The 18334-nt window shown below is 37.8% G+C and overlaps 3 protein-coding genes across 5 annotated transcripts; all 3 read right to left on the bottom strand.

The window, feature by feature from the left end:
- Nucleotides 1-46: 46 nt before the first annotated feature.
- arl8ba (ADP-ribosylation factor-like 8Ba) lies at nt 47-5336 on the bottom strand. Its single transcript, XM_031850971.1, has 7 exons — nt 5142-5336; nt 2449-2529; nt 2265-2338; nt 2026-2119; nt 1851-1918; nt 1280-1350; nt 47-917 (listed from the first exon to the last, which is right to left on the bottom strand). The coding sequence occupies exons 1-7, from the start codon at nt 5262-5264 to the stop codon at nt 868-870; spliced, it is 561 nt and encodes a 186-aa protein (XP_031706831.1). The 5' UTR covers nt 5265-5336; the 3' UTR covers nt 47-867.
- Nucleotides 5337-7095: 1759 nt separating this feature from the next.
- Nucleotides 7096-9744, bottom strand: tnfrsf18 (tumor necrosis factor receptor superfamily, member 18). Its single transcript, XM_031854323.1, has 6 exons — nt 9624-9744; nt 9363-9485; nt 9060-9191; nt 7885-7986; nt 7661-7786; nt 7096-7546 (listed from the first exon to the last, which is right to left on the bottom strand). Exons 1-6 carry the CDS (start codon nt 9742-9744, stop codon nt 7416-7418), a joined length of 735 nt encoding a protein of 244 aa, XP_031710183.1. The 3' UTR covers nt 7096-7415.
- Nucleotides 9745-12642: 2898 nt separating this feature from the next.
- On the bottom strand, nt 12643-17446 carry LOC116385586 (tumor necrosis factor receptor superfamily member 4). Of its 3 annotated transcripts, none has more exons than XM_031851197.1 (6): nt 16070-17446; nt 15858-15962; nt 15459-15612; nt 15105-15343; nt 14923-15015; nt 12643-14143 (listed from the first exon to the last, which is right to left on the bottom strand). In XM_031851197.1, the coding sequence occupies exons 1-6, from the start codon at nt 16152-16154 to the stop codon at nt 14058-14060; spliced, it is 762 nt and encodes a 253-aa protein (XP_031707057.1). In that variant the 5' UTR covers nt 16155-17446; the 3' UTR covers nt 12643-14057. The 3 variants fall into 3 exon arrangements, with proteins under 3 accessions (XP_031707057.1, XP_031707067.1, XP_031707075.1); XM_031851207.1 differs by having other exon boundaries at nt 15111-15343; XM_031851215.1 differs by having other exon boundaries at nt 17233-17446.
- Between the last annotated feature and the right edge of the window lie 888 nt (nt 17447-18334).

Below are 18334 nucleotides of genomic sequence, written 5' to 3'. Positions count from 1 at the left end.
CTATAGTGATGTTTTAAAGTGTGTGAATGAATAGCAGGACAATGTCTTAATTAAAAAGCATGCCTTTTTATTATTTGAATATACTGAAGTTGTGTTTTTATTTTTATTTTTTATTCTTCCCAGGTAGGCACACCTTGCATGCTGCTTTGCTTCAGAGGTGAGAGACATTGCACAAGGCACTTTGAATTCTGCCACTCTCTCAGCTTCGAGGCAGCACAAACATCCTTACAAACAGAGGCCAATATGTACCACACAACTCCGTACAGCTTTTCTTTTGGTACATTCAGACTTTAAATAGAATCATATATCCATACACGCACATCGCACATCAGTAAAAATCATACTAGCTTGATATTTGTACAGACTAAATGCACAGTTGTCTAAAACATTTTCACGAAAGAAGAAAACCTGATCAAGCGAAGGGTGACGGTCATCAAAGACTATCACGGAGCAGAACTCGATAGCAGACTGTGTAAATAACACTTCTCGTTGTGTGAGGCCTGTTTGAAAATATCAAACTTCCTTCAAGACGGCGTTGTTGTACACCTACTTAGCATTATAAAAAAACACTGGGTATAATCAACCGGGTAATGCCTAAATGGTAGACCGAAATTATGTTCCGACTCTAAGTTAAAGAACAGCTTTACAGGACGAATAATGCCAACAAGAATTTCTTAAATTTGGTTTCAGAGTCACATCTTTAGTAGTGCATTATCAGGGTTTGTGAAAGAAGCACAAGGTGAAAATGGGGCAAAATACATGTGTGCCACGAGCAGAACAGAGCAGCATGTGAGTAGAAGTGTGAGTTGGGGTGGAGGAGAGGGGTGGGGTGGGGGCATGACAATAACATGAACAACAACTCCATTTTCAGCTCCTCCTAGATTTTGAGTGCTGGATGAGCCACTGAAGTGTGATGTCTGCAATCAAAGAAACATGCTGGGTCAGTCTGAGGATCGGTTTATGATTCAGGCATTTCTAACTCACTAGCAACACAAGTAGTAAACTGCTACACGGAACCCCATTAACTACTATCATAATCTTATTTAGTGCGTGACATAATGATTTCTCTCACTTATACTGCACGAAACACAAGGGTGTAGGTTTACAATGAAACCTGATGTTTTAAAAACATACAAAAGTAAAAGAAACAAATCAATTAATCTAAGAAATTGTTAATCACATGAATTGTGTAAATTGTTGCTTTATTAATGTACTAACCAAATTAATATCATGCTTAGTTTCCTTAACTGAGCCCTTTGAGTCATTAATTGCAACTCACCAATGTTGTCTTTCTCTTTGCAGGAAATGGAGTAGCAGCATATCTCTCTGTCCTGAATAGCTGCCAGATTCCTTTAAAAGGGAAAATAAGGTACATGAATGAACACATAAGAGAAGTATTCAGGCTGATCATCAATCCCACTCATCTGCAGCTTGTGGGCCAGAGTTTATGAGCACAAATGTTTCTAACCCGACAGCAGAGGGAGCCAGTTCCTTTCAGTAAACAACTATAACTTGACACGGCTCCAGTTATTAAAAAAAAAAAAAGGAATTAAACAACAAATTGTTCTAATTTTTATTATTTTTATCTTTAGCATAAAGGTGGATTAACTGATATGGGATTAAAAAAGAAAACCAAATATAAGAAGAAAGTTTTGATATGTATAGACAAGACCTAGTTTAAATATCTAATTATTCCTCCAGTAAACCTTTAAACAAGAATAAATAGGGCCATTTTAATGACATTAAGAGTCTACAGTGCACTGATTTACATTAAAAAAAGAACAGATATGGGAATTCAGCTGAGATTAAATTGAATACGTTACGGTCTTTGAACTATCTTTCATACTTACATTTTCTCAATGAGCTGCTTTTCATCTAGAGCACTGGGAATATCCCTTTTGTTACCGAGCACCAAAACCTAAAAAAAAAGTTTTTTTAAATCAATTGAAATCTGCAACTGCAGCAAGTAATCACTAGCAGAACCCACGCACAGTTTTGCAAGACTGGTACAGAAATTACACTTACAGGAATTCCTTGCAACTGAGGTTTGTCTAATAAATTGTGAAGCTCGTTTCTAGAAGCCTCCACCTTTTCTTGATCTGCTGCGTCAACCATGTACCTAAGAATGAGCAACAACGAAAGTATTAGTTCGATGTGTTTTACATACATTTACAGTATACGTCCAGTTCAACACAGGGCGCTTATTCGATTTGTTCTCATTCGTTTTTTCAGACAAACCTGAGAATCGAAACCGAGATACTCACACGATTGAATTAACTCCCCGACAGTAGCGCTCCCACATGCTCCTGAACCTCGGCTGCCCTCCTATATCCCAGATCTACATGTACAGAATGAATGAATAATTATCACCTCCTTGTAAAAGCAGTGTGCTGGTTTCATTTCATTAGTAACAGTTAAACTGTGACAACAGCAGGAGGATTTAAATACCTTGATGGTGACGTTTCCTTTAGTGACCTTCCTCATATTGAACCCGACTGTAGGAATCATGTCTTCACTGAAATGCCCGGACTGAAAGGAAATACACAAGTATAAGTCATTTCTTATAAAACTGTATGAGTTTTGATTCTCCCTGCAGAGAGCATGTGTGGGGTGGGATAGCATAGATAGAAAACAGTAGGAGTCGTATGTATAGCTGTGTGTGATTATTTGATCTAATATAATATAATTACGACAAGCTGCTTGGGATCTCTTGCACTTTTACAGTTTCACATACTTTTAGTAGCTTGAAGTCTAATACTACTCACTATACAGTATTCAAGATTTAAATGGACTACGAAAAAAGTAATATATGCTGCAATATATGACTAAAAACCTAGTTTACTATATCCAATCCTGTGATAAGGCAGAGACTGGTATCTGTGAAAAGCAAAAATGTTCTCTTAAAACTAAGACAACAAACTGATTAGGCCTAAATAATGTTTCACCGAAATGACCAACAAGCCAAACCCTATATCTCCACATGCTCCAGCTTTTGTGAGTGCTGATTAATGCAAACAGAAGTGAGCAGAAAACTCAACCTCGGCATACAGAATCAGTGGCATTCCCCCTTTAACATCAAAATTCACAAGCTGCGTCTATTCCTTCTCGCCCCCCCCCCCTCCTTAAACCCGCGATCATGCACATTACAGTTATTTAGCAGACGCTTTTATCCAAAGCGACTTACAATAAGTGTATTCAACATAGGTATTCAAGAGAACTACTAGTCACCAGAAGTCATAAGTGCATCTCCTTGTTTACACAAGCATCTAAGAGCATAAACCACAGCAAAAGGACAGTGCAGAAACACACTAATAAAATGCAATAAGTGCTAAGTGGAAGGCTCTGGGTAGTACTTCTGCACCTTCTGCTGAACGCACTCCTCACATCACATGACCTGCAGGAGTCAGCTGATGAAGCTAAGTGGAAGTGAGTACAGCAGTCTTATGACTGGGAAGGAGGATCCACCCCCGCAACAAACATTCATGCACTCCTTTGTGTCACTGGCTGGCAGAGCATTTTGTTTTCCAGCAGTGTGAGAAGGAAGGATAAGGATAGCATTGAGTTACCCAACTTCCTCCTGAGGCACCAGTCCTGTTACCTGACACCCAGAGTGCACATTTAACAAACTGTGAACTTTTAGAAGACATCATCTTCTCTAAAATATACACTCGGTGGTTTGCTTTCTCCTGAACAACACTTACATCAACGTTCGTAGTAAGAGCTTCTCTGGTAAAAGTGACACCAGTTTCTGAGCAGATTGTACTTTTTATATTTTCATTGGAATTCTGTGTTTGAAAAAAAAAAAAATGGCTGTCAATCTTTTAACGCCAAAGGTGACGTCTTCAAATGGCTTGTTTTGTCCCACCAGCAGTTCAAAACATAAATATATTCAGTATATAAAGATATGAAACACATTTATCAACAAAATTGCTGCAGTAATTATTTCTCTACCACTTGATTAATCAATTCATCGTTTCATTGCTTCAGCTCTATTTTGAGATATGTATCAAATTGAACCAAAACTTAAAACCCTGTCAATCCAGTTACAAAGACCTTTTAAAACTGTGTGTACTTTGTTTAAGTACTGAAATCGCACAGATTAAAAAAGCTCAACAGATCAGGACAGACCTCCATAGTCTCAAGAGAAACTTTACAAAAGAAAAATACATCTGTGCAAAATGTCATGACAGCCACCACAACTGCAAACTGACTAACAACTCCAGACATGAAACTTAAGCTTACTTTTTCACAACATGCTGTTACAAACTCAGTGGCTGTCCAGTGATTATCTAATGAAACATTGCTCCACCAGAAAAACACCAGTTTTGAGAAATCTCAAAGTTGCAAAAAGTTGCACAAGAGAAATGGCTTTCATTTAAAAAAAACATTGCTCTTCAGCCTCAATCACAGGAAGTTAACACCAAAAGACACAATCTGTGTGTGTGTAACTTTATCACAAATTGAACAAAGCATCCATTTGTGTTTATATTAAATGCTACATTTAACTGTTTTATGTCACTGGTCACCTGAATTCAGGCATCAACACCAACAATGACCGAGGCACAGATCTTCTTTTGTAAATATGTGACCAAAAATAATTGATGCACAAAATTAAAAATAGCTGAGCCAGTCTGTATTCAGTCAGTGAGGCAGCTCCTTTGTAACTGGCTCCTAAAATCTTGAGAATAATTAGATAATTTTGTTTTGGAGTGTCAGTTTAAACTTGTTCAGGACACCTGTGTTCACGACGAGGCCGATGTGTGATCAGTTGTTGTTGGTCAACATGTTTTTATGTTAACTTCCTGCTGGCTCTCAGCTCTGTGTATAATGATCCCACAGTTTGGTAGAGATAACTAAGCTAATATGTGCATGCTGCGTTTAGGTTTAGCATGCTAAACAATCATAACACAGTAAGAACTAGCCGACCAGGATCCACCAGTTAGCTCAGCTGACTAGTTGACGCAGGTCCAACAACTGACTGGGTTTCATGTTTGTTTTAATGGACGCTGCTGTCCCAACAGAGTAACGTTACATTGTTTTAGTGTGAAGCAAAGACCTAGTTAGCTTAACTCTTATCGCATTATTAGCGCTAATAGTATTAGCATTACCCAGAGCAAGGTAGCTAGCAGCTGAAGACTTACAGCGATCACGTTTACAAATGTTGTTTTTCCCGAATACTGGAGACCGACCAGCGTCAACTCCATCTCCTCCTTCCAAAACAGAGCCTTGAACCAGTCCAAAAGCCGGTTAACTAGTGCCAGCATCTTGAGGTCGGGTGTTCACGCTCCCCTGTGGTTGTGTCTGTCTTCTCCCTCCCTGTCAGATGTGGCGTTTTCCCAGCGAGGAAGGGAAGTGGGACGCAGGCAGCAGCTGTCATATGATCAGTCTGCAGAAACGCGCCCGACAGCGCCCCCGCTGGAGCATGTAGGAAGTACATCCAATAGCAAACGCCACCTAAAGACTGTTAAGATTTATTTTAATTAAAATAAGACTTTTTACTCAACAAAAATCTGCTCCCCTGAATATTATACCAGGATCCGCATTCTTCTTTTTTTATTGAAATAACATGTCAAGAGAGAAAAGTACACATACGGTCACACCTTTCGTGTAGGGCTACTGCTGTCCCATCATGAATACATATATTAATAACACAACAAACACACTGACACAAGGGGGAGAAATTTACAATACAGTACATACACATAAGTAATTCCTGCCAGTCCGTGGCAACAAACTACAGGGCCACCAATATGTGCTATCCTTTGGTGTATATGTTCCCAAATGTTTGTTGGTTTGTTTGTTTTTCCATCAGTCACTTTTTAAGAAACTAAAATATAATAATGATCTCAAAATAATCAAAAAGTATAACCGTAAACCTTTTGGTTAGTCATTATTTACATCAAATAAGGCAAAACAACAATTCTCATCCAAAACACTGAATGTAGGACTTAGCACAGACATGTCAAACTCAAGGCCCGCGGGCCGAATCCGGCCCGCCACCTCATTTTATGTGGCCCGCGAATCCACCAGCAAAAAAAAAAAATTAACAGTTAGACTTGAAAATAAAATTATCCCCATGGTCGAAATTATGAGATAGAAAGTTGAAATTATGAGATAGCATGTTGTCTGTGTACCGACATTAAAACTATCACAACAGGTGGACAGGAGAGGGAACAAAGCGGTTAAAGCGGTTTTCCAACAAGTGATTGAGTTGAAAATGATGACAAATAATCCCAAAATGTCCACGAAGACAAAAATTGATGCAGAGGGAAGAAAATGAAAGATGTGAAAGCGAATACATGTTTGTGCTTCAATGAGAAAAAACGGTCTGTCTTCTGTGTTATGATGCGTGTCGGTGATGAAGGAATACAATTTATGTTGCATTTTAACACCAAACACGGAGCTAAATTTAGCCTCCAAGAAAAACATAAAATTGTCCAAGAATTAAAAGGCAGACTGCAATCACAGCAGAATATATTTACAAAAGCTACAGCCCAGTGCATGCTTAGAAGTATGTGAGCAGGTGTGCGCCGACCAGATACAGACTTTTACAAATGTCAGTTTGTGAAGAAACACCATCGCAGACCGAGTTCAGGAACTAGCAGCAATCTAACAACACAGCTAGCTAAGAGATGAGCAGGTACTCGTCTTCTTCATTAGCTGTTGATGAAAGCACAGACAACGCGGACACAGCGCATCTATCAATGTTCATAAGAGGCTCAAGGCAGACTTGACCGTCAGTGAGGAGCTCTTGGATGTAGCTGCCATGCACGGGACGATGGCGGGGAGGGACATTAGTGATGCAGAGAGATGATAAAAATAGCTTTGAACAAAGTTAATGTAATAACTTGGGCTTGATGATATTTGTCTTTGTTATTTCCTCAAAAGTTTGATCTTTGATAGAGTAATGTGGGTTTCTTAACCCTAAATTATAATAACAGAAATGTGCTTAAATGTAATTTTACATTAATATAACTGCATGTACAATCTTTTTACACTTGAATAAACAATAATTAAATGCAGAGACAGTTATTTAAGAATATGTTAGGGAGTAGTTACAGTTATACAGTCTTACAGTTACAACCGGCCCTTTGAGGGAAACATGATGCTGATGTGGCCCGGGGTGAAAATTAGTTTGACACCCCTGACGTAGCACGTCTAAAATGATATGTTTTCAAACTTTACTCATTAAACCTTCATATGTTGGTCAGACAAATGCTGATCTTTAACTTTCTGCTGGAGATCGAACCAGGGACCTTTCATTCACACGTGTGCATCTCTGCCCTTAACAGGTTTCTCTATATTTAAATGTGTGCTGATAGCAAGCGAGATGCTTTGTACCATTATATTAATATCACTATAGTGAACAGACTCATCATGTCATCTTACACTTGTTATCAACAAGTGGTGACTTTTTACAGATGCAGAAAGCCCAAACTGTTGCTCTTCTTTAATTCATCCTGCACGATAAACTCGAGCCCACTCTCCTCCTTCGACAGGTGAAAGTCACTGGCATTGGTGGAGACTGCTTCCGTGGGATTATTATCTGGATTAGAGAATAAATACAAACAAAATATTTTAAAATCAGTAGCATCATCACATTGCAGTCATGTCATAATATTGTGTGTGTGTGTGTATATTTCCATTAAGGCCCACTTACATGCTTTGTGCTTCCTCAGGCTCTTTATACAGGCATAAGATAGAAACACAAGGAGGGTGAGAGAAAGCAAAACAAAGCCGATGCCAAGGATCAGATGAATGGGGTCTCTTCCTTCTCTGTGCGTCTCTGGTGAAACATCAAGTCAAGTTAGTTCAACTCAGCTTCATTGTCATTTTGTATTTGTGTAACAGAACAGCAAAAACATTTATTTTGCTTCCACTTACTGCAGACATTCTCTTTCACATCAAAATATGTGTTATCAGGGCATGAAGGCAGAGGCTCACACGTATATGAATACTTTATCAACCCGACACCCAAGGTACTCTCTGCAAAGACAGACAGACAGACACAAACGTGAGTCCACCACCATTCAATCAAAAAGTGATCTTCTTTATTTATGCAATATTTTAACAAATTTGATCCAGACTGAACTACTGTCAACAACTTGGATTGCCATGAAGTTTTGTACAGACAATCGAAATGCCTCGAGGATGAAATCTAACGTCTCCTTGATATTTTCTCTATCGCCACCATGAGGTTGACATTTGCATTTCTTTGGGAAATATTTTAAAACTTATGACATTCCCATCCGCCTCAGCTGTACTTTGTGTTAAGTGCTAGATAGCACGTGTTAGCATGCTAAAATGCTAAACCAAGATGGTGTACATGGTAAACATTATATTCAGCCTGTTAGCATTGTCATTGGGAACATGTTAGCATGCTGACATTATCATTTAACTCAGAGCACTGCTGAGGAGCCTCACAGAGCTCCAGCACGGCAGACTCTTGTTCAGGTCAAACCACAGCTGGCATGATGGTGTAAGAGTCTTGTGATGTTTAGTAGGCTATGTTCTTGTCTTCCCCTTATCAAAAAGGTCATCTTTGAGTTTGACGTCTGATCAAAGAACGAAAACATATGCCAGTCAGCACTGCTTGCATTTCCTGAGATTTCATGTGGTAAACACTGGCAAACATCTCGACACTGAGCTTCCGGGACATTGTTAGTTTGCTCTCCTTTTATTCACTTGAAGTACAAAAGGGGCCACATCAACACTTTGAATGACAGATGTGATAGCAATTTGGGAAACCTCCCCAATTGTGTGTGTGAACTGAGATATTAAGATATTTCAAATGATTGCATGAATACTCAAAATACATTCAGTTGTATCAATTATAAATGATGTGGTCTTGAAATTATCAAGTGAAAAAAGTGGAGTGAGTGCATTCCAACCTACATAATGGCTGTCTTACCCATTTGCACACCTTGACAGCCCCTGACATGACACCCACAAAAAAACAATATACAGTAATTGACATCTTCAAACCAGTTTTGTCCCAGCAGCAATTCATTTAATAACCATAACGCATTTACTTGTTGAAAAAAAAAGTACACTCTCACCTGTCCTCTTCAGTTTCTCCCCCGTAACGCATTTGTTTTCCTCACACTTTGAGCAGATATTGTTAGAGCACAAGAAACCAGAGCGGCACGAGCAGTTTGCATTTGTGGTTGGTGTACATTTCTCAGCATTATCTGTAAACAGACAAGAAATCAAACCACAGGACTTCTAGGTGATGATAACAGTGTTTTGTCTTGATATAAATGTATTGGCTACATCAACTTGCTGTTTCAGAGATCCACCAAGAGCAGGAATATCGGGGTTTTTTTCTAATTCACAATATTTACCACGAATTACAGTCTTACCTTGTTGGCACGACCGACATTCCTGACATCTGTCAAGCAAGTGATGTTGGTCCGAGAAGTAGCCATCTTCACAGGGGATACAGACAGATTGCTGCTTTGAGCAAACACTCTTCCGATGCGTACCTTCAAAATAAGAAACAGATTAAAACAGTCACTCTCAAGAATATGGATAACATCCACACACTTACATGAAACAGTTTGACAGATTTCTATGAAATACAGTCAATCTTATTTTAAAGATTAATTATATGTGTGTCTTACCTGGGGGACACAGGTCACAGCATTGCCCATCTACCAGATACTGTCTATCACCACAGCCTGCAGCTATAGTCCAGATACTCAATACACACATTACTGCCAGGGAAAGGCTCAGAGGAACCATTATGACCAGTCCTCTGCTCGTAGCTTCAGGGTTTTATCGTGGCTGTTTGGTGACGTCAGAGTGGGTTGTGAGTGTGGTTAGTTTGCCGAGAGACATTGTGTGAGACATCTAATTCAGGAAGTGAAAGACCACTTGATTTAACAATAGTATGAACTGAATGGAACAATTATTTAGTTTATTCTGCTCTTTAGTTTGTTGTTTTTTTTAACTGAAGATATCCCTTGGGATTTTATTTAAATGTTTAGTTTTATTTCATATATCCAAGACAGGGCTATTTAGCTTGGCTTTAGGAGGTCAGCCAGGTGTTTGTTCATCAAAAGCAGAGTGCATATGTAGCATAGAGGTGGAACAGATTTATAAAGACAAAACAGAGACATCGGCATGTCTTCACTATTATTGATCTGCCTTCTAGATGATTTCCTATAAAGGATGTGTTGGTGTTGGAAGTGTTGTTTCAGGATTTGTCACGTCAAAAACTTCCACAGAAACTGTAGATAAGGCAGTTTAATCACCTTCTACTCATTTGAGGAAACATTAACAAACTCAGAGAAACATTTACAAACTCTATGATGAGTAGCTGTACATGGCTCGGCTCATATCTCATGTGTTCCCATTGTTAAAGAATGGTTGACATTAAGAAGCCATGACACTCAACCATAAGCAATTGCAATATTCTGAATATGACTTAGTTTGGTTTCTGGAAAACCCGAAGCCTACAGGGTAACAGCAAAAGCAACCTGCATAATATAATTTTATGTAAAACGAGTCCCTGCAGTAAATTCTGTCTTTATACCACCTGTTAGCCTACTAAATTCCTTTGCATAAAGGGTTTCCTTGACCTTTCAGCAGCATCCCCAACAACCACAGGATTACGATAAGGGGTAGAACAAATGATCAAATATTTGTAGTTGAATAACATTTTAGAGAGTCACATGCTGTGAGTATGTCAAAGATGTTAACCCAGTGTGAATCTCTTTTTCAGGCTTATCAAAAGCCCTAGATTACATTTTTAAAAAGTGTGAAACATGGTTATGATTGGGGGGTTTTGTTGGTTTGCAGTTCATTGTGCGGTGTTCAGCACTCCTATATGTGCAGCAGGTAAACATCTGATTTTGCTTGGTGGTTATGTAGCTTCTAAGATGCAGGTGTGGAAATGCATTATGATTCGTAAAGAATTGACTGCTGTCAACCTGTAGTTTGTTTGGGTTTGTTGACATTTGGTGCAGAATGAGGGAGTTTCCTGGCAAATGCAACACACTGTTGAGTAGTGCTGAAATGACTTGTAAGTCAAATTGACAGAAATTCAATCATCAACAATTTGGAAATTGATTAAATGTTTGTTTCAGTTATGAACTATCAAGCAAACATACCAAACATTTGCTGACCCTGATTTGTCAAAGTTTGGGGATTGGTTGTTTTTTTCTCTGTAATATCATTGTAAATTGATCTTGGTTGATTACACGAAACAAGCAATCTGGAGACATTATCTTGAGCTCCTGTTATGTAAAAAAAAAAGCAATATACCACATTATTAAACAAGTAATCATAAAATATTTAACAGACTTATCTATAATAAAAAACAATCATTTGAGCTTTATCCAGGAGTTGTGGACTCCAGGGTCACTCTGAAAGCTTGCTTAAGTGAGTGATTAATATTGATGCCTGACTTGTGGTCCTGTACATTTTTGACGGGAGAGTCTGATGTTTGCTGTGGTCTTCATTTGCATAGATTTTGTGTGGTGTGCTTCATTCTGGGTGTGGTCATGTTGATGAGAGGATATTTCAATATTTCCAAAAAAAACTCTCCCGCAAACTTAATGCTGGTGTGCCATTGGTTAAGCTACTACGTGGCACCATTGGTAACCCCTGCCTTAGCTGAGGGTACAATGTACAGTATCGTACATTGTAACATCCTGAAACCTCAGTCAGGATGTGAGATAACCATAGACATACTTATTTACGTAGTTCTCAGCAGTGTGAATCGCCACTGTGTAGACACAAAGGGCGACAGAGACGCTGTAGAAAGCTGGAGTTCCCTTCACACTGCATTGCACAATCACCCACTCTTGTGGTGAGGGTGGGTGGAAGACGTGCTGTTGACGTCTACTTGTTGTTGCTGAGCGTGGTAATATAAAAACCCACTAAAGGTTATGGTATGGCATTTGATCGTACTGAATACAGAAGTAGGCTCCAGTAGGCATCTCCATTGAAATCTGACATCCACAGAACCAATGGAGCTTAATATGGAAAACAGAGTAAAATGTTAATCGCCCCTAAGAAGTTTTCATGTTGTATTGCCTTAAAGGGAAACTGTTTAGGTCTTGTGCAGGAGGCTACTACTACGAAATGTGGGGCATGAGTTACAAGGCTTACAACATTTCATGGCAGAGGGAGCTTCATGAAATCAGATAGATCAGAACAGAATCTTGGTGTGTAGAGTTAGAAAGAAGTAATCTTACCAGACCTCTGTTGCCCACTTCTTATCTATCAACAAAGAGGTCAATTACATAAAAATCAATTACAAATAGAAATACAAAGATAAAGGAACCCTCTATGAATTGTTTTTATCTTATAAACTGTAAGAAGCAAAGACAAACAACACCTTTAGGTTTACATTCTTGTGATGTTTTCACTTGACAATGATTTGTGATAATGGCTGTCCGGAGGACGTTATCTATTGTTGTCTATGTTCATTTAGTGGCATTAATTCTTGTTATTCGATGAGTTAAGTTGCAGCTATTTCTGCAAATAGAAAGGGTTTGGTTAGCATGCTGTATATTTCTTCTGAAAACCACAGATTTCCTGGATCACTAACATTTACCGAAAGTGTCTGCAGGGACTGTTTCCAGTGTACGGTATGTGCACACTCTCTGTTACAAATGCAAAGACTCAACCGGGTAGTTTAGGGCCAAATATTTATTCACACATTCTCAGGACATCACAGTGCATTTTGAAAACGGAGAACAAAGATCGGAGACAAAATATTTGACAGAAAACGTGCTTTACAATAAGAGTCAGATAGCAACTAGTGTGTTGTTGTTTAAACAGTGAAGAAAGTTACTAAGTACTTAAGTACTGTAAACTTAGTACAAGTCTAAGGTGGGCCTACTTTACTTTAGTATTTCCATTTCATGATACTTTATAGTTCTACTTCACTACATTTCAGAGGGCAACATTGTACTTTTAACTCCACTATCCACTACTTTTATTTGACATCTACAGTTACTTTCCAGATTAAGATTTTGTATCTAAAACAAATATATGCTGAATTTATAAAAATACAACACATTGTGTTTAAACCAGTGATTTATTATTATATGGTAATATTGTAAAATATTGCACATTTTTCAGCAGAATACTTTTACTTTTCATACTTTACATCCATATTTTACTCCTAAAACATCTGTACTTTCACATTGTTGTATTGACACATAGAGCCAGCCAGATACACACCAAGCCACCTGTGATTTGAAGGCTTGTTTATCTGATTTCTTAGCGTAACATTAGTAAATAGAAATAATGAGGGTATGCTTTCATAACTCATTTGACTGTACTGAGCTGGGGAAAGTCTCCAGTGAGGTATGAACAACATGAAAGTCTGTACGTTTACAACATCAATCTTTCTAACGGCTGAAACAAAAACACGAGAGCAAGTATCTCTCAATGGGAAAGAGAGGCACAAGGGGATCTCCCCCAACCCCACACACCACTGAAAGCACTGTTCTCTGCTATCGGTGGAACAGAACTGAATCATCAAAACATGACAAAAATAGAGACAGACAGACTGTGTGAAGATAGTAAAATGTGTTTATCTAAGGCTCTCCAGCCGTTCATAATCATAGGTATTGATTGTTACTACCTCTACTACAATACTGTAAATACTGTGTATTTCTCAGACTTGTGTCACTTGCCCCATTTTAGCGAGATATAATATAAAATACCATGTGGTATTTAGTAACATGATCTCTGCGGTTAAATATCAAGGATACACAGAAAGTAAATTTGAGTTTAATTATCTTACTAAAGAAAACACCTGAAGTAGTAAAAGCTACCTTTTACTATCTAACTGTAAACTACAGTTAGTTTGCAAAAGAGTGTGGTGTGATCTCTTTCACATAATTTGAACAATATTCTATTACAACAGAACAAACACAAGTCAAATATTGACCATACTGCATACACCTGCCACAGTAAGTAATCTTTCTGATGTAAAACCAACACTACAAGGAAAATATAAGTGGTCGGTATGAAATGATTCGTATGATGATTATTTGATACAATAATTCACAGTCTTAGTTGATTCATTTAAGACCTCAGTGCTGCCCTGGCATCAGTTTGAGCGAGGACAAACTGCCCTCGCCGCTTTCCTCAACTGGCCTCCGACACAATGAGTCCTTTTCTGAAAACAAAAATTAAAGCATAATTGATTTAAAACATATACTCTTTATATCCACAATTACATTCCTTGTCTTTTGAAATGTCCTTAGTAAATGGCGCAAAGCCAAGAATGAAGGAGCAAAGGTGGGCAATTTCCTGTGACCCATTAAAAAGAACAAAAATGTCCTACAACAATGAAAAACATTCATATTCATTATAGCAAGAAATAATGTCTTTCAATTTAACATGCGCAAGGAGTTTAATGGTCAAAGGAATAAATTGACAGGAAATATGCTTGTTCGCTTTCTTGCCGAGAGTTAGATGAGAAGATCAACACCTCTTTCATGTCTGTCTCCGTGGCAAATATAAAACTACAGCCAGCAGCTTAGCAGAAAGATGGTTAACGGGAGTCCTTGAGTCCCTGCTGGTTCTCTGGCAACCTCATGGGGACTCTTGCATCCTGCATCTTATCCCCCACAACAACAGGATGCGTTGTTTTTACACTTAGATTTTTGTAAGAATTAAACAAACGACGAGTGAATTAGCGAGCCTGAAATGTGTTAGTACAGCAAGCAGATTGTGATACCTTGGATAGACCCAGGCTAACTGTTTCCCCTGCTTCCAGTCTTTGTGCTAAGCTAACCACCCTGCTGGCTGTAGCTTCATATTCTGCTTAGAAACACACGAGTGGTATCAGTTTTCTCATAACTCTTAGCAAAAAAACAAAAAACAAATATTTCTCAAAATGTCATATTTTTCCTTTAAGTGCAGAATCCCTTTACTTTAAATCATACGACATACTTGGTGCTGCTGGTTGAGGAGTAATGTGCAGCTTGCAGGTCACAGCGGTCAGTACAAGAAGTCCAATTATTCCAAGTATGAGGAAGGCCATACCTGAGCAAGACAAGCAAGCTACAGGTTACTTAATGAGCTTTATAACTTTATGAGGTTGTGTCATGAAAAGATAGCAGCATATGTTTTACCTGTACCAATGTAGGCTGTGTGTCCTGGAGCAGCCGTGGTGGTGGTTCTCGTATGCATCCTCTGAGTATGGGCCCTCTCATGAGGATGGCGGGATGTTGATTTGATTGATGTGATTAGAGAAACCATTTTGTTTGATGTGGGGGGTGTAGTGATGTAAGTGTTACTTGCATCACTACACCCCTCACTACAGATGGCATCTGAGGACTTGGTTCCAATATTTTTCACTCCACATTTACATCTAGAGGGAAGTATAAAGGATACAGCCATAAACAACAGGTAACTACTTTAGACGTGGTTGGGCCCTATATATATATATTCAGAGTTTTATAAACATATTAATACAGCAGACTTACTCTTTCCATTTTTGACAGTGCGAGTTGACACGGAAATATCCATCTGTACATTTGCAAGAGGAAGAATCTCTTTCCCAGGGAACAAATTCTCCACGGCACTGACATTTTGTGTTTGTCTCTCTCGTGCACTTCTCTTTAACATCACTTCCCGATTCTACAACAATAACAACAAAAATGAATTCACATGAGATCACATGAAACTTAAAAAGAAGATTTATTCTTCAGCACAAAGTGAACCAAATTTTTTTCAAAACCAGTTTGATGCAAAATTTTGGCTCTAATAACAGATTAATTATGCGTAGCTAGAGTATGTCAAACATCATGTATGTTTCTCAGCTATTGCTGACAGTATTGTTTTTTTTGTGTGTAAATCCATCATTCCAAAGCTTTAACACTTACCGACATCACATTTTGTACACGGTTTGCAGTGTTGGGCATCATTCATTTCAGGCTGGAAACCTTCATTGGGGCATTTTTCACAACCAATCTTACCTACTCTGTGACCTTGGATTAAAAAGATAAGCCGAAATTGTAAAGCTAAAAATGTTTGTATATTCTACAGCATTATCCAGAATGACGAGGGAAATTAGTACAAGAAAGTCATACTTTACCTTTTGGGCAAAACCTCCTAGCATCCAAATCAACAATGAATTTGTAAAATGTTAAAGTGAATATAAGCAGTTTGAAAAGAACCATGTTCAATATTTCAGAGCCGACAAGTGCCACAAGGGTTTCCTGGTGTGAAACACCACAAAGAGTGTGACAAAAACAGCCCAGACTTGAATCACCCCCTTATAAAGACCTGACAATCCCACGTGTTTTTTTTAACATGATATGAATGTCATTCACACAACAACCCTTTTTATTTATTTTTTGCTGGAAACATTTAAGGCTTGATGTGATAAACAGGAGTGATAATATAATGTATTATAATGTTGTGCTTTTAAAACTTTGTAATGAGATTTAGAAAAACTCACAAATTATTTTTTTTATCAACCCCTTTAATCTTGCAGCATACTTATTGGGAAAAGCTTGCAACTGGACCTTGAGTCAAGTTTTTTTTTCTTTGTCAAACTACTGTTTCCTACGGTTTTCTAAGACACTGTATTATTATTCTACTTCCATGAGGGAGGATAAATGCTTCCTTCTCACAGACTCCTGTTACAACCTACACTGATGAGTTACACAATAATGATATTGTTCAAAAGCCTTTATATTTCTCACTTCATTTTTTTACAAAAATATATATTCTGGTGATGTTACTTGACAAATCATTAAAAACGGAAGTTAATTTGATTGATATGAAATAAATAAAAGGGATAATTATTTTACATTTGTGCTGCAGCCTGCTCAACTATAAACGTTTTTAGAAACAGATTGTTATCATCTATAATAAAAATAGAGCTACTTTGACATGTTTTTAAAAACCTTTATCTTCATTCAGGACTAGTAGGAAAACAGCTAAGAACCATATGGCTTATCTATCGGAAACTATGCAGCTTTATGTTTTTTGCCAGTAACACCATGACGTAATTGAAAATGAGCTACAAAAACAGATTGAAAAAACCACAAATTCTTGATCATTCTGTAAGATACACACATCCGTTTTCTTGAAACGGATGTTGAAAAAACATCTCCGCTGGCTGTCGCTCCAGTGAAATTACAAAAAAAAGTTGAATTAGGACATCCAAAAAGTAATATATCCATGTTGAAGTGGTTGTAATCATGATACAATATTAACATAAACCAATTTAACAAGTGAAAAGTAACTCACGTGATGTGATGTGTCAGGCTGAGCCGACATCCCTGAAATAAATTTTATCTGATTACCAAAGTCAATCTATTTGCCAAGATTTGTCCATTGTTTGTCTCTTTCTGACATCTCAGAAGGTTTTGATCAGGCCATTTCTTCTCTGGTTTTTAACTGCAGGAGAGTTAGAATCAGAAGAAATAGTATCTCCCTCAAAGAAATGTTGCTCCTTAGAGATCGTCAAAAGCAACAAACTCCAAGACAGGTTTCAAAGCATGTCAGGGAAGTAGAGTTTTTAATAATGTGATTGTAGTGTCACAACAACATAACAAGTTTCTTTGCTTCCTGCTCGTACAGTTTGGACAACCCATCTACAAGTACTGAAGGTAAGACTGTGACGTGACTTTACTGTATCAGTGAAGATGTATTATGACACTTTTTGGAGTTGAACTGTGGTAACTTTTCAGCACTTCATTATTCCGTATGAGTAGATGTATCACGCTAAAGTGAAATTAGTTTACTTGTCTTTTACTCTTTTTTTTTTACAGTTCAGCAGTCAAACAGTCAAATCGAGTTCACTTTAAAGCATTGCACAGTATATGCATTCTAATGGAGTACACTTTTGCATTCTCATAATTTTACTAAAAGATGAAGCATATGCGGAATTAAGGTTTTTTTCTGTGGACACACAAATACATGAGTTTTTATCTTGTGCCCGAGACTTGAAAAAGGTTTTATAGAAGTTAAAATTAGCGTTACGACAAAAGACTGACAAGATAATAAAGGAGCCAGCCTTGTGCAATCTTCTCATCCTCATTATCAATGCACAGAAAACTAACTCTGTAGATAATGGGACAGCACTCATGTTGAGGTAACACAGAAATGAAAACTAAACATTTTCTGTTTCAGTGTGGTGAATAAAATATAGATGAAAAAGTCAGTAATTGGTGTCAAGTTAAAAGAGTTATAGTTCTATGGGGTTACTTCTGTGTTGTTATTATGCGAAAAACAGAATAGATTTGAGAGTAAAAATATCGACACTGTAATCAAAAAATGTTTCATGCAAGCAAAATTATTTGGTGATTGAAAATGTTCTAACATGAACCCAAAAGTTTCTTTGTGAAAC

Source organism: Anarrhichthys ocellatus, unplaced genomic scaffold (genome assembly GCF_004355925.1).
Source record: "Anarrhichthys ocellatus isolate YVR2014 unplaced genomic scaffold, GSC_Weel_1.0 scaffold1, whole genome shotgun sequence".
In the NCBI taxonomy this organism is placed as follows: Eukaryota; Metazoa; Chordata; class Actinopteri; order Perciformes; family Anarhichadidae; genus Anarrhichthys; species Anarrhichthys ocellatus.
This window is presented reverse-complemented; position numbering and strand designations above follow the sequence as displayed.

What these genes read in the sequence shown, in the direction of transcription:
- arl8ba (XM_031850971.1), bottom strand. Translation starts at nt 5,264, where the DNA reads ATGCTGGCACTAGTTAACCGGCTTTTGGACTGGTTCAAGGCTCTGTTT. An exon ending in AAGGAAACGTCACCATCAAG is followed by an intron (nt 2,339 to 2,448) that starts GTATTTAAATCC and finishes CTGTACATGTAG; the next exon opens with ATCTGGGATATAGGAGGGCA. An exon ending in CTCAGTTGCAAGGAATTCCT is followed by an intron (nt 1,919 to 2,025) that starts GTAAGTGTAATT and finishes CTTTTTTTTTAG; the next exon opens with GTTTTGGTGCTCGGTAACAA.
- tnfrsf18 (XM_031854323.1), bottom strand. Translation starts at nt 9,744, where the DNA reads ATGGTTCCTCTGAGCCTTTCCCTGGCAGTAATGTGTGTATTGAGTATC. An exon ending in CTGTGACCTGTGTCCCCCAG is followed by an intron (nt 9,486 to 9,623) that starts GTAAGACACACA and finishes CTTATTTTGAAG; the next exon opens with GTACGCATCGGAAGAGTGTT. An exon ending in GGAGAAACTGAAGAGGACAG is followed by an intron (nt 7,987 to 9,059) that starts GTGAGAGTGTAC and finishes CTGTCTTTGCAG; the next exon opens with AGAGTACCTTGGGTGTCGGG.
- LOC116385586 (XM_031851197.1), bottom strand. Translation starts at nt 16,154, where the DNA reads ATGGTTCTTTTCAAACTGCTTATATTCACTTTAACATTTTACAAATTC. An exon ending in CACTGTCAAAAATGGAAAGA is followed by an intron (nt 15,344 to 15,458) that starts GTAAGTCTGCTG and finishes ACTTCCCTCTAG; the next exon opens with ATGTAAATGTGGAGTGAAAA. An exon ending in TCCTCAACCAGCAGCACCAA is followed by an intron (nt 14,144 to 14,922) that starts GTATGTCGTATG and finishes TTTTGTTTTCAG; the next exon opens with AAAAGGACTCATTGTGTCGG.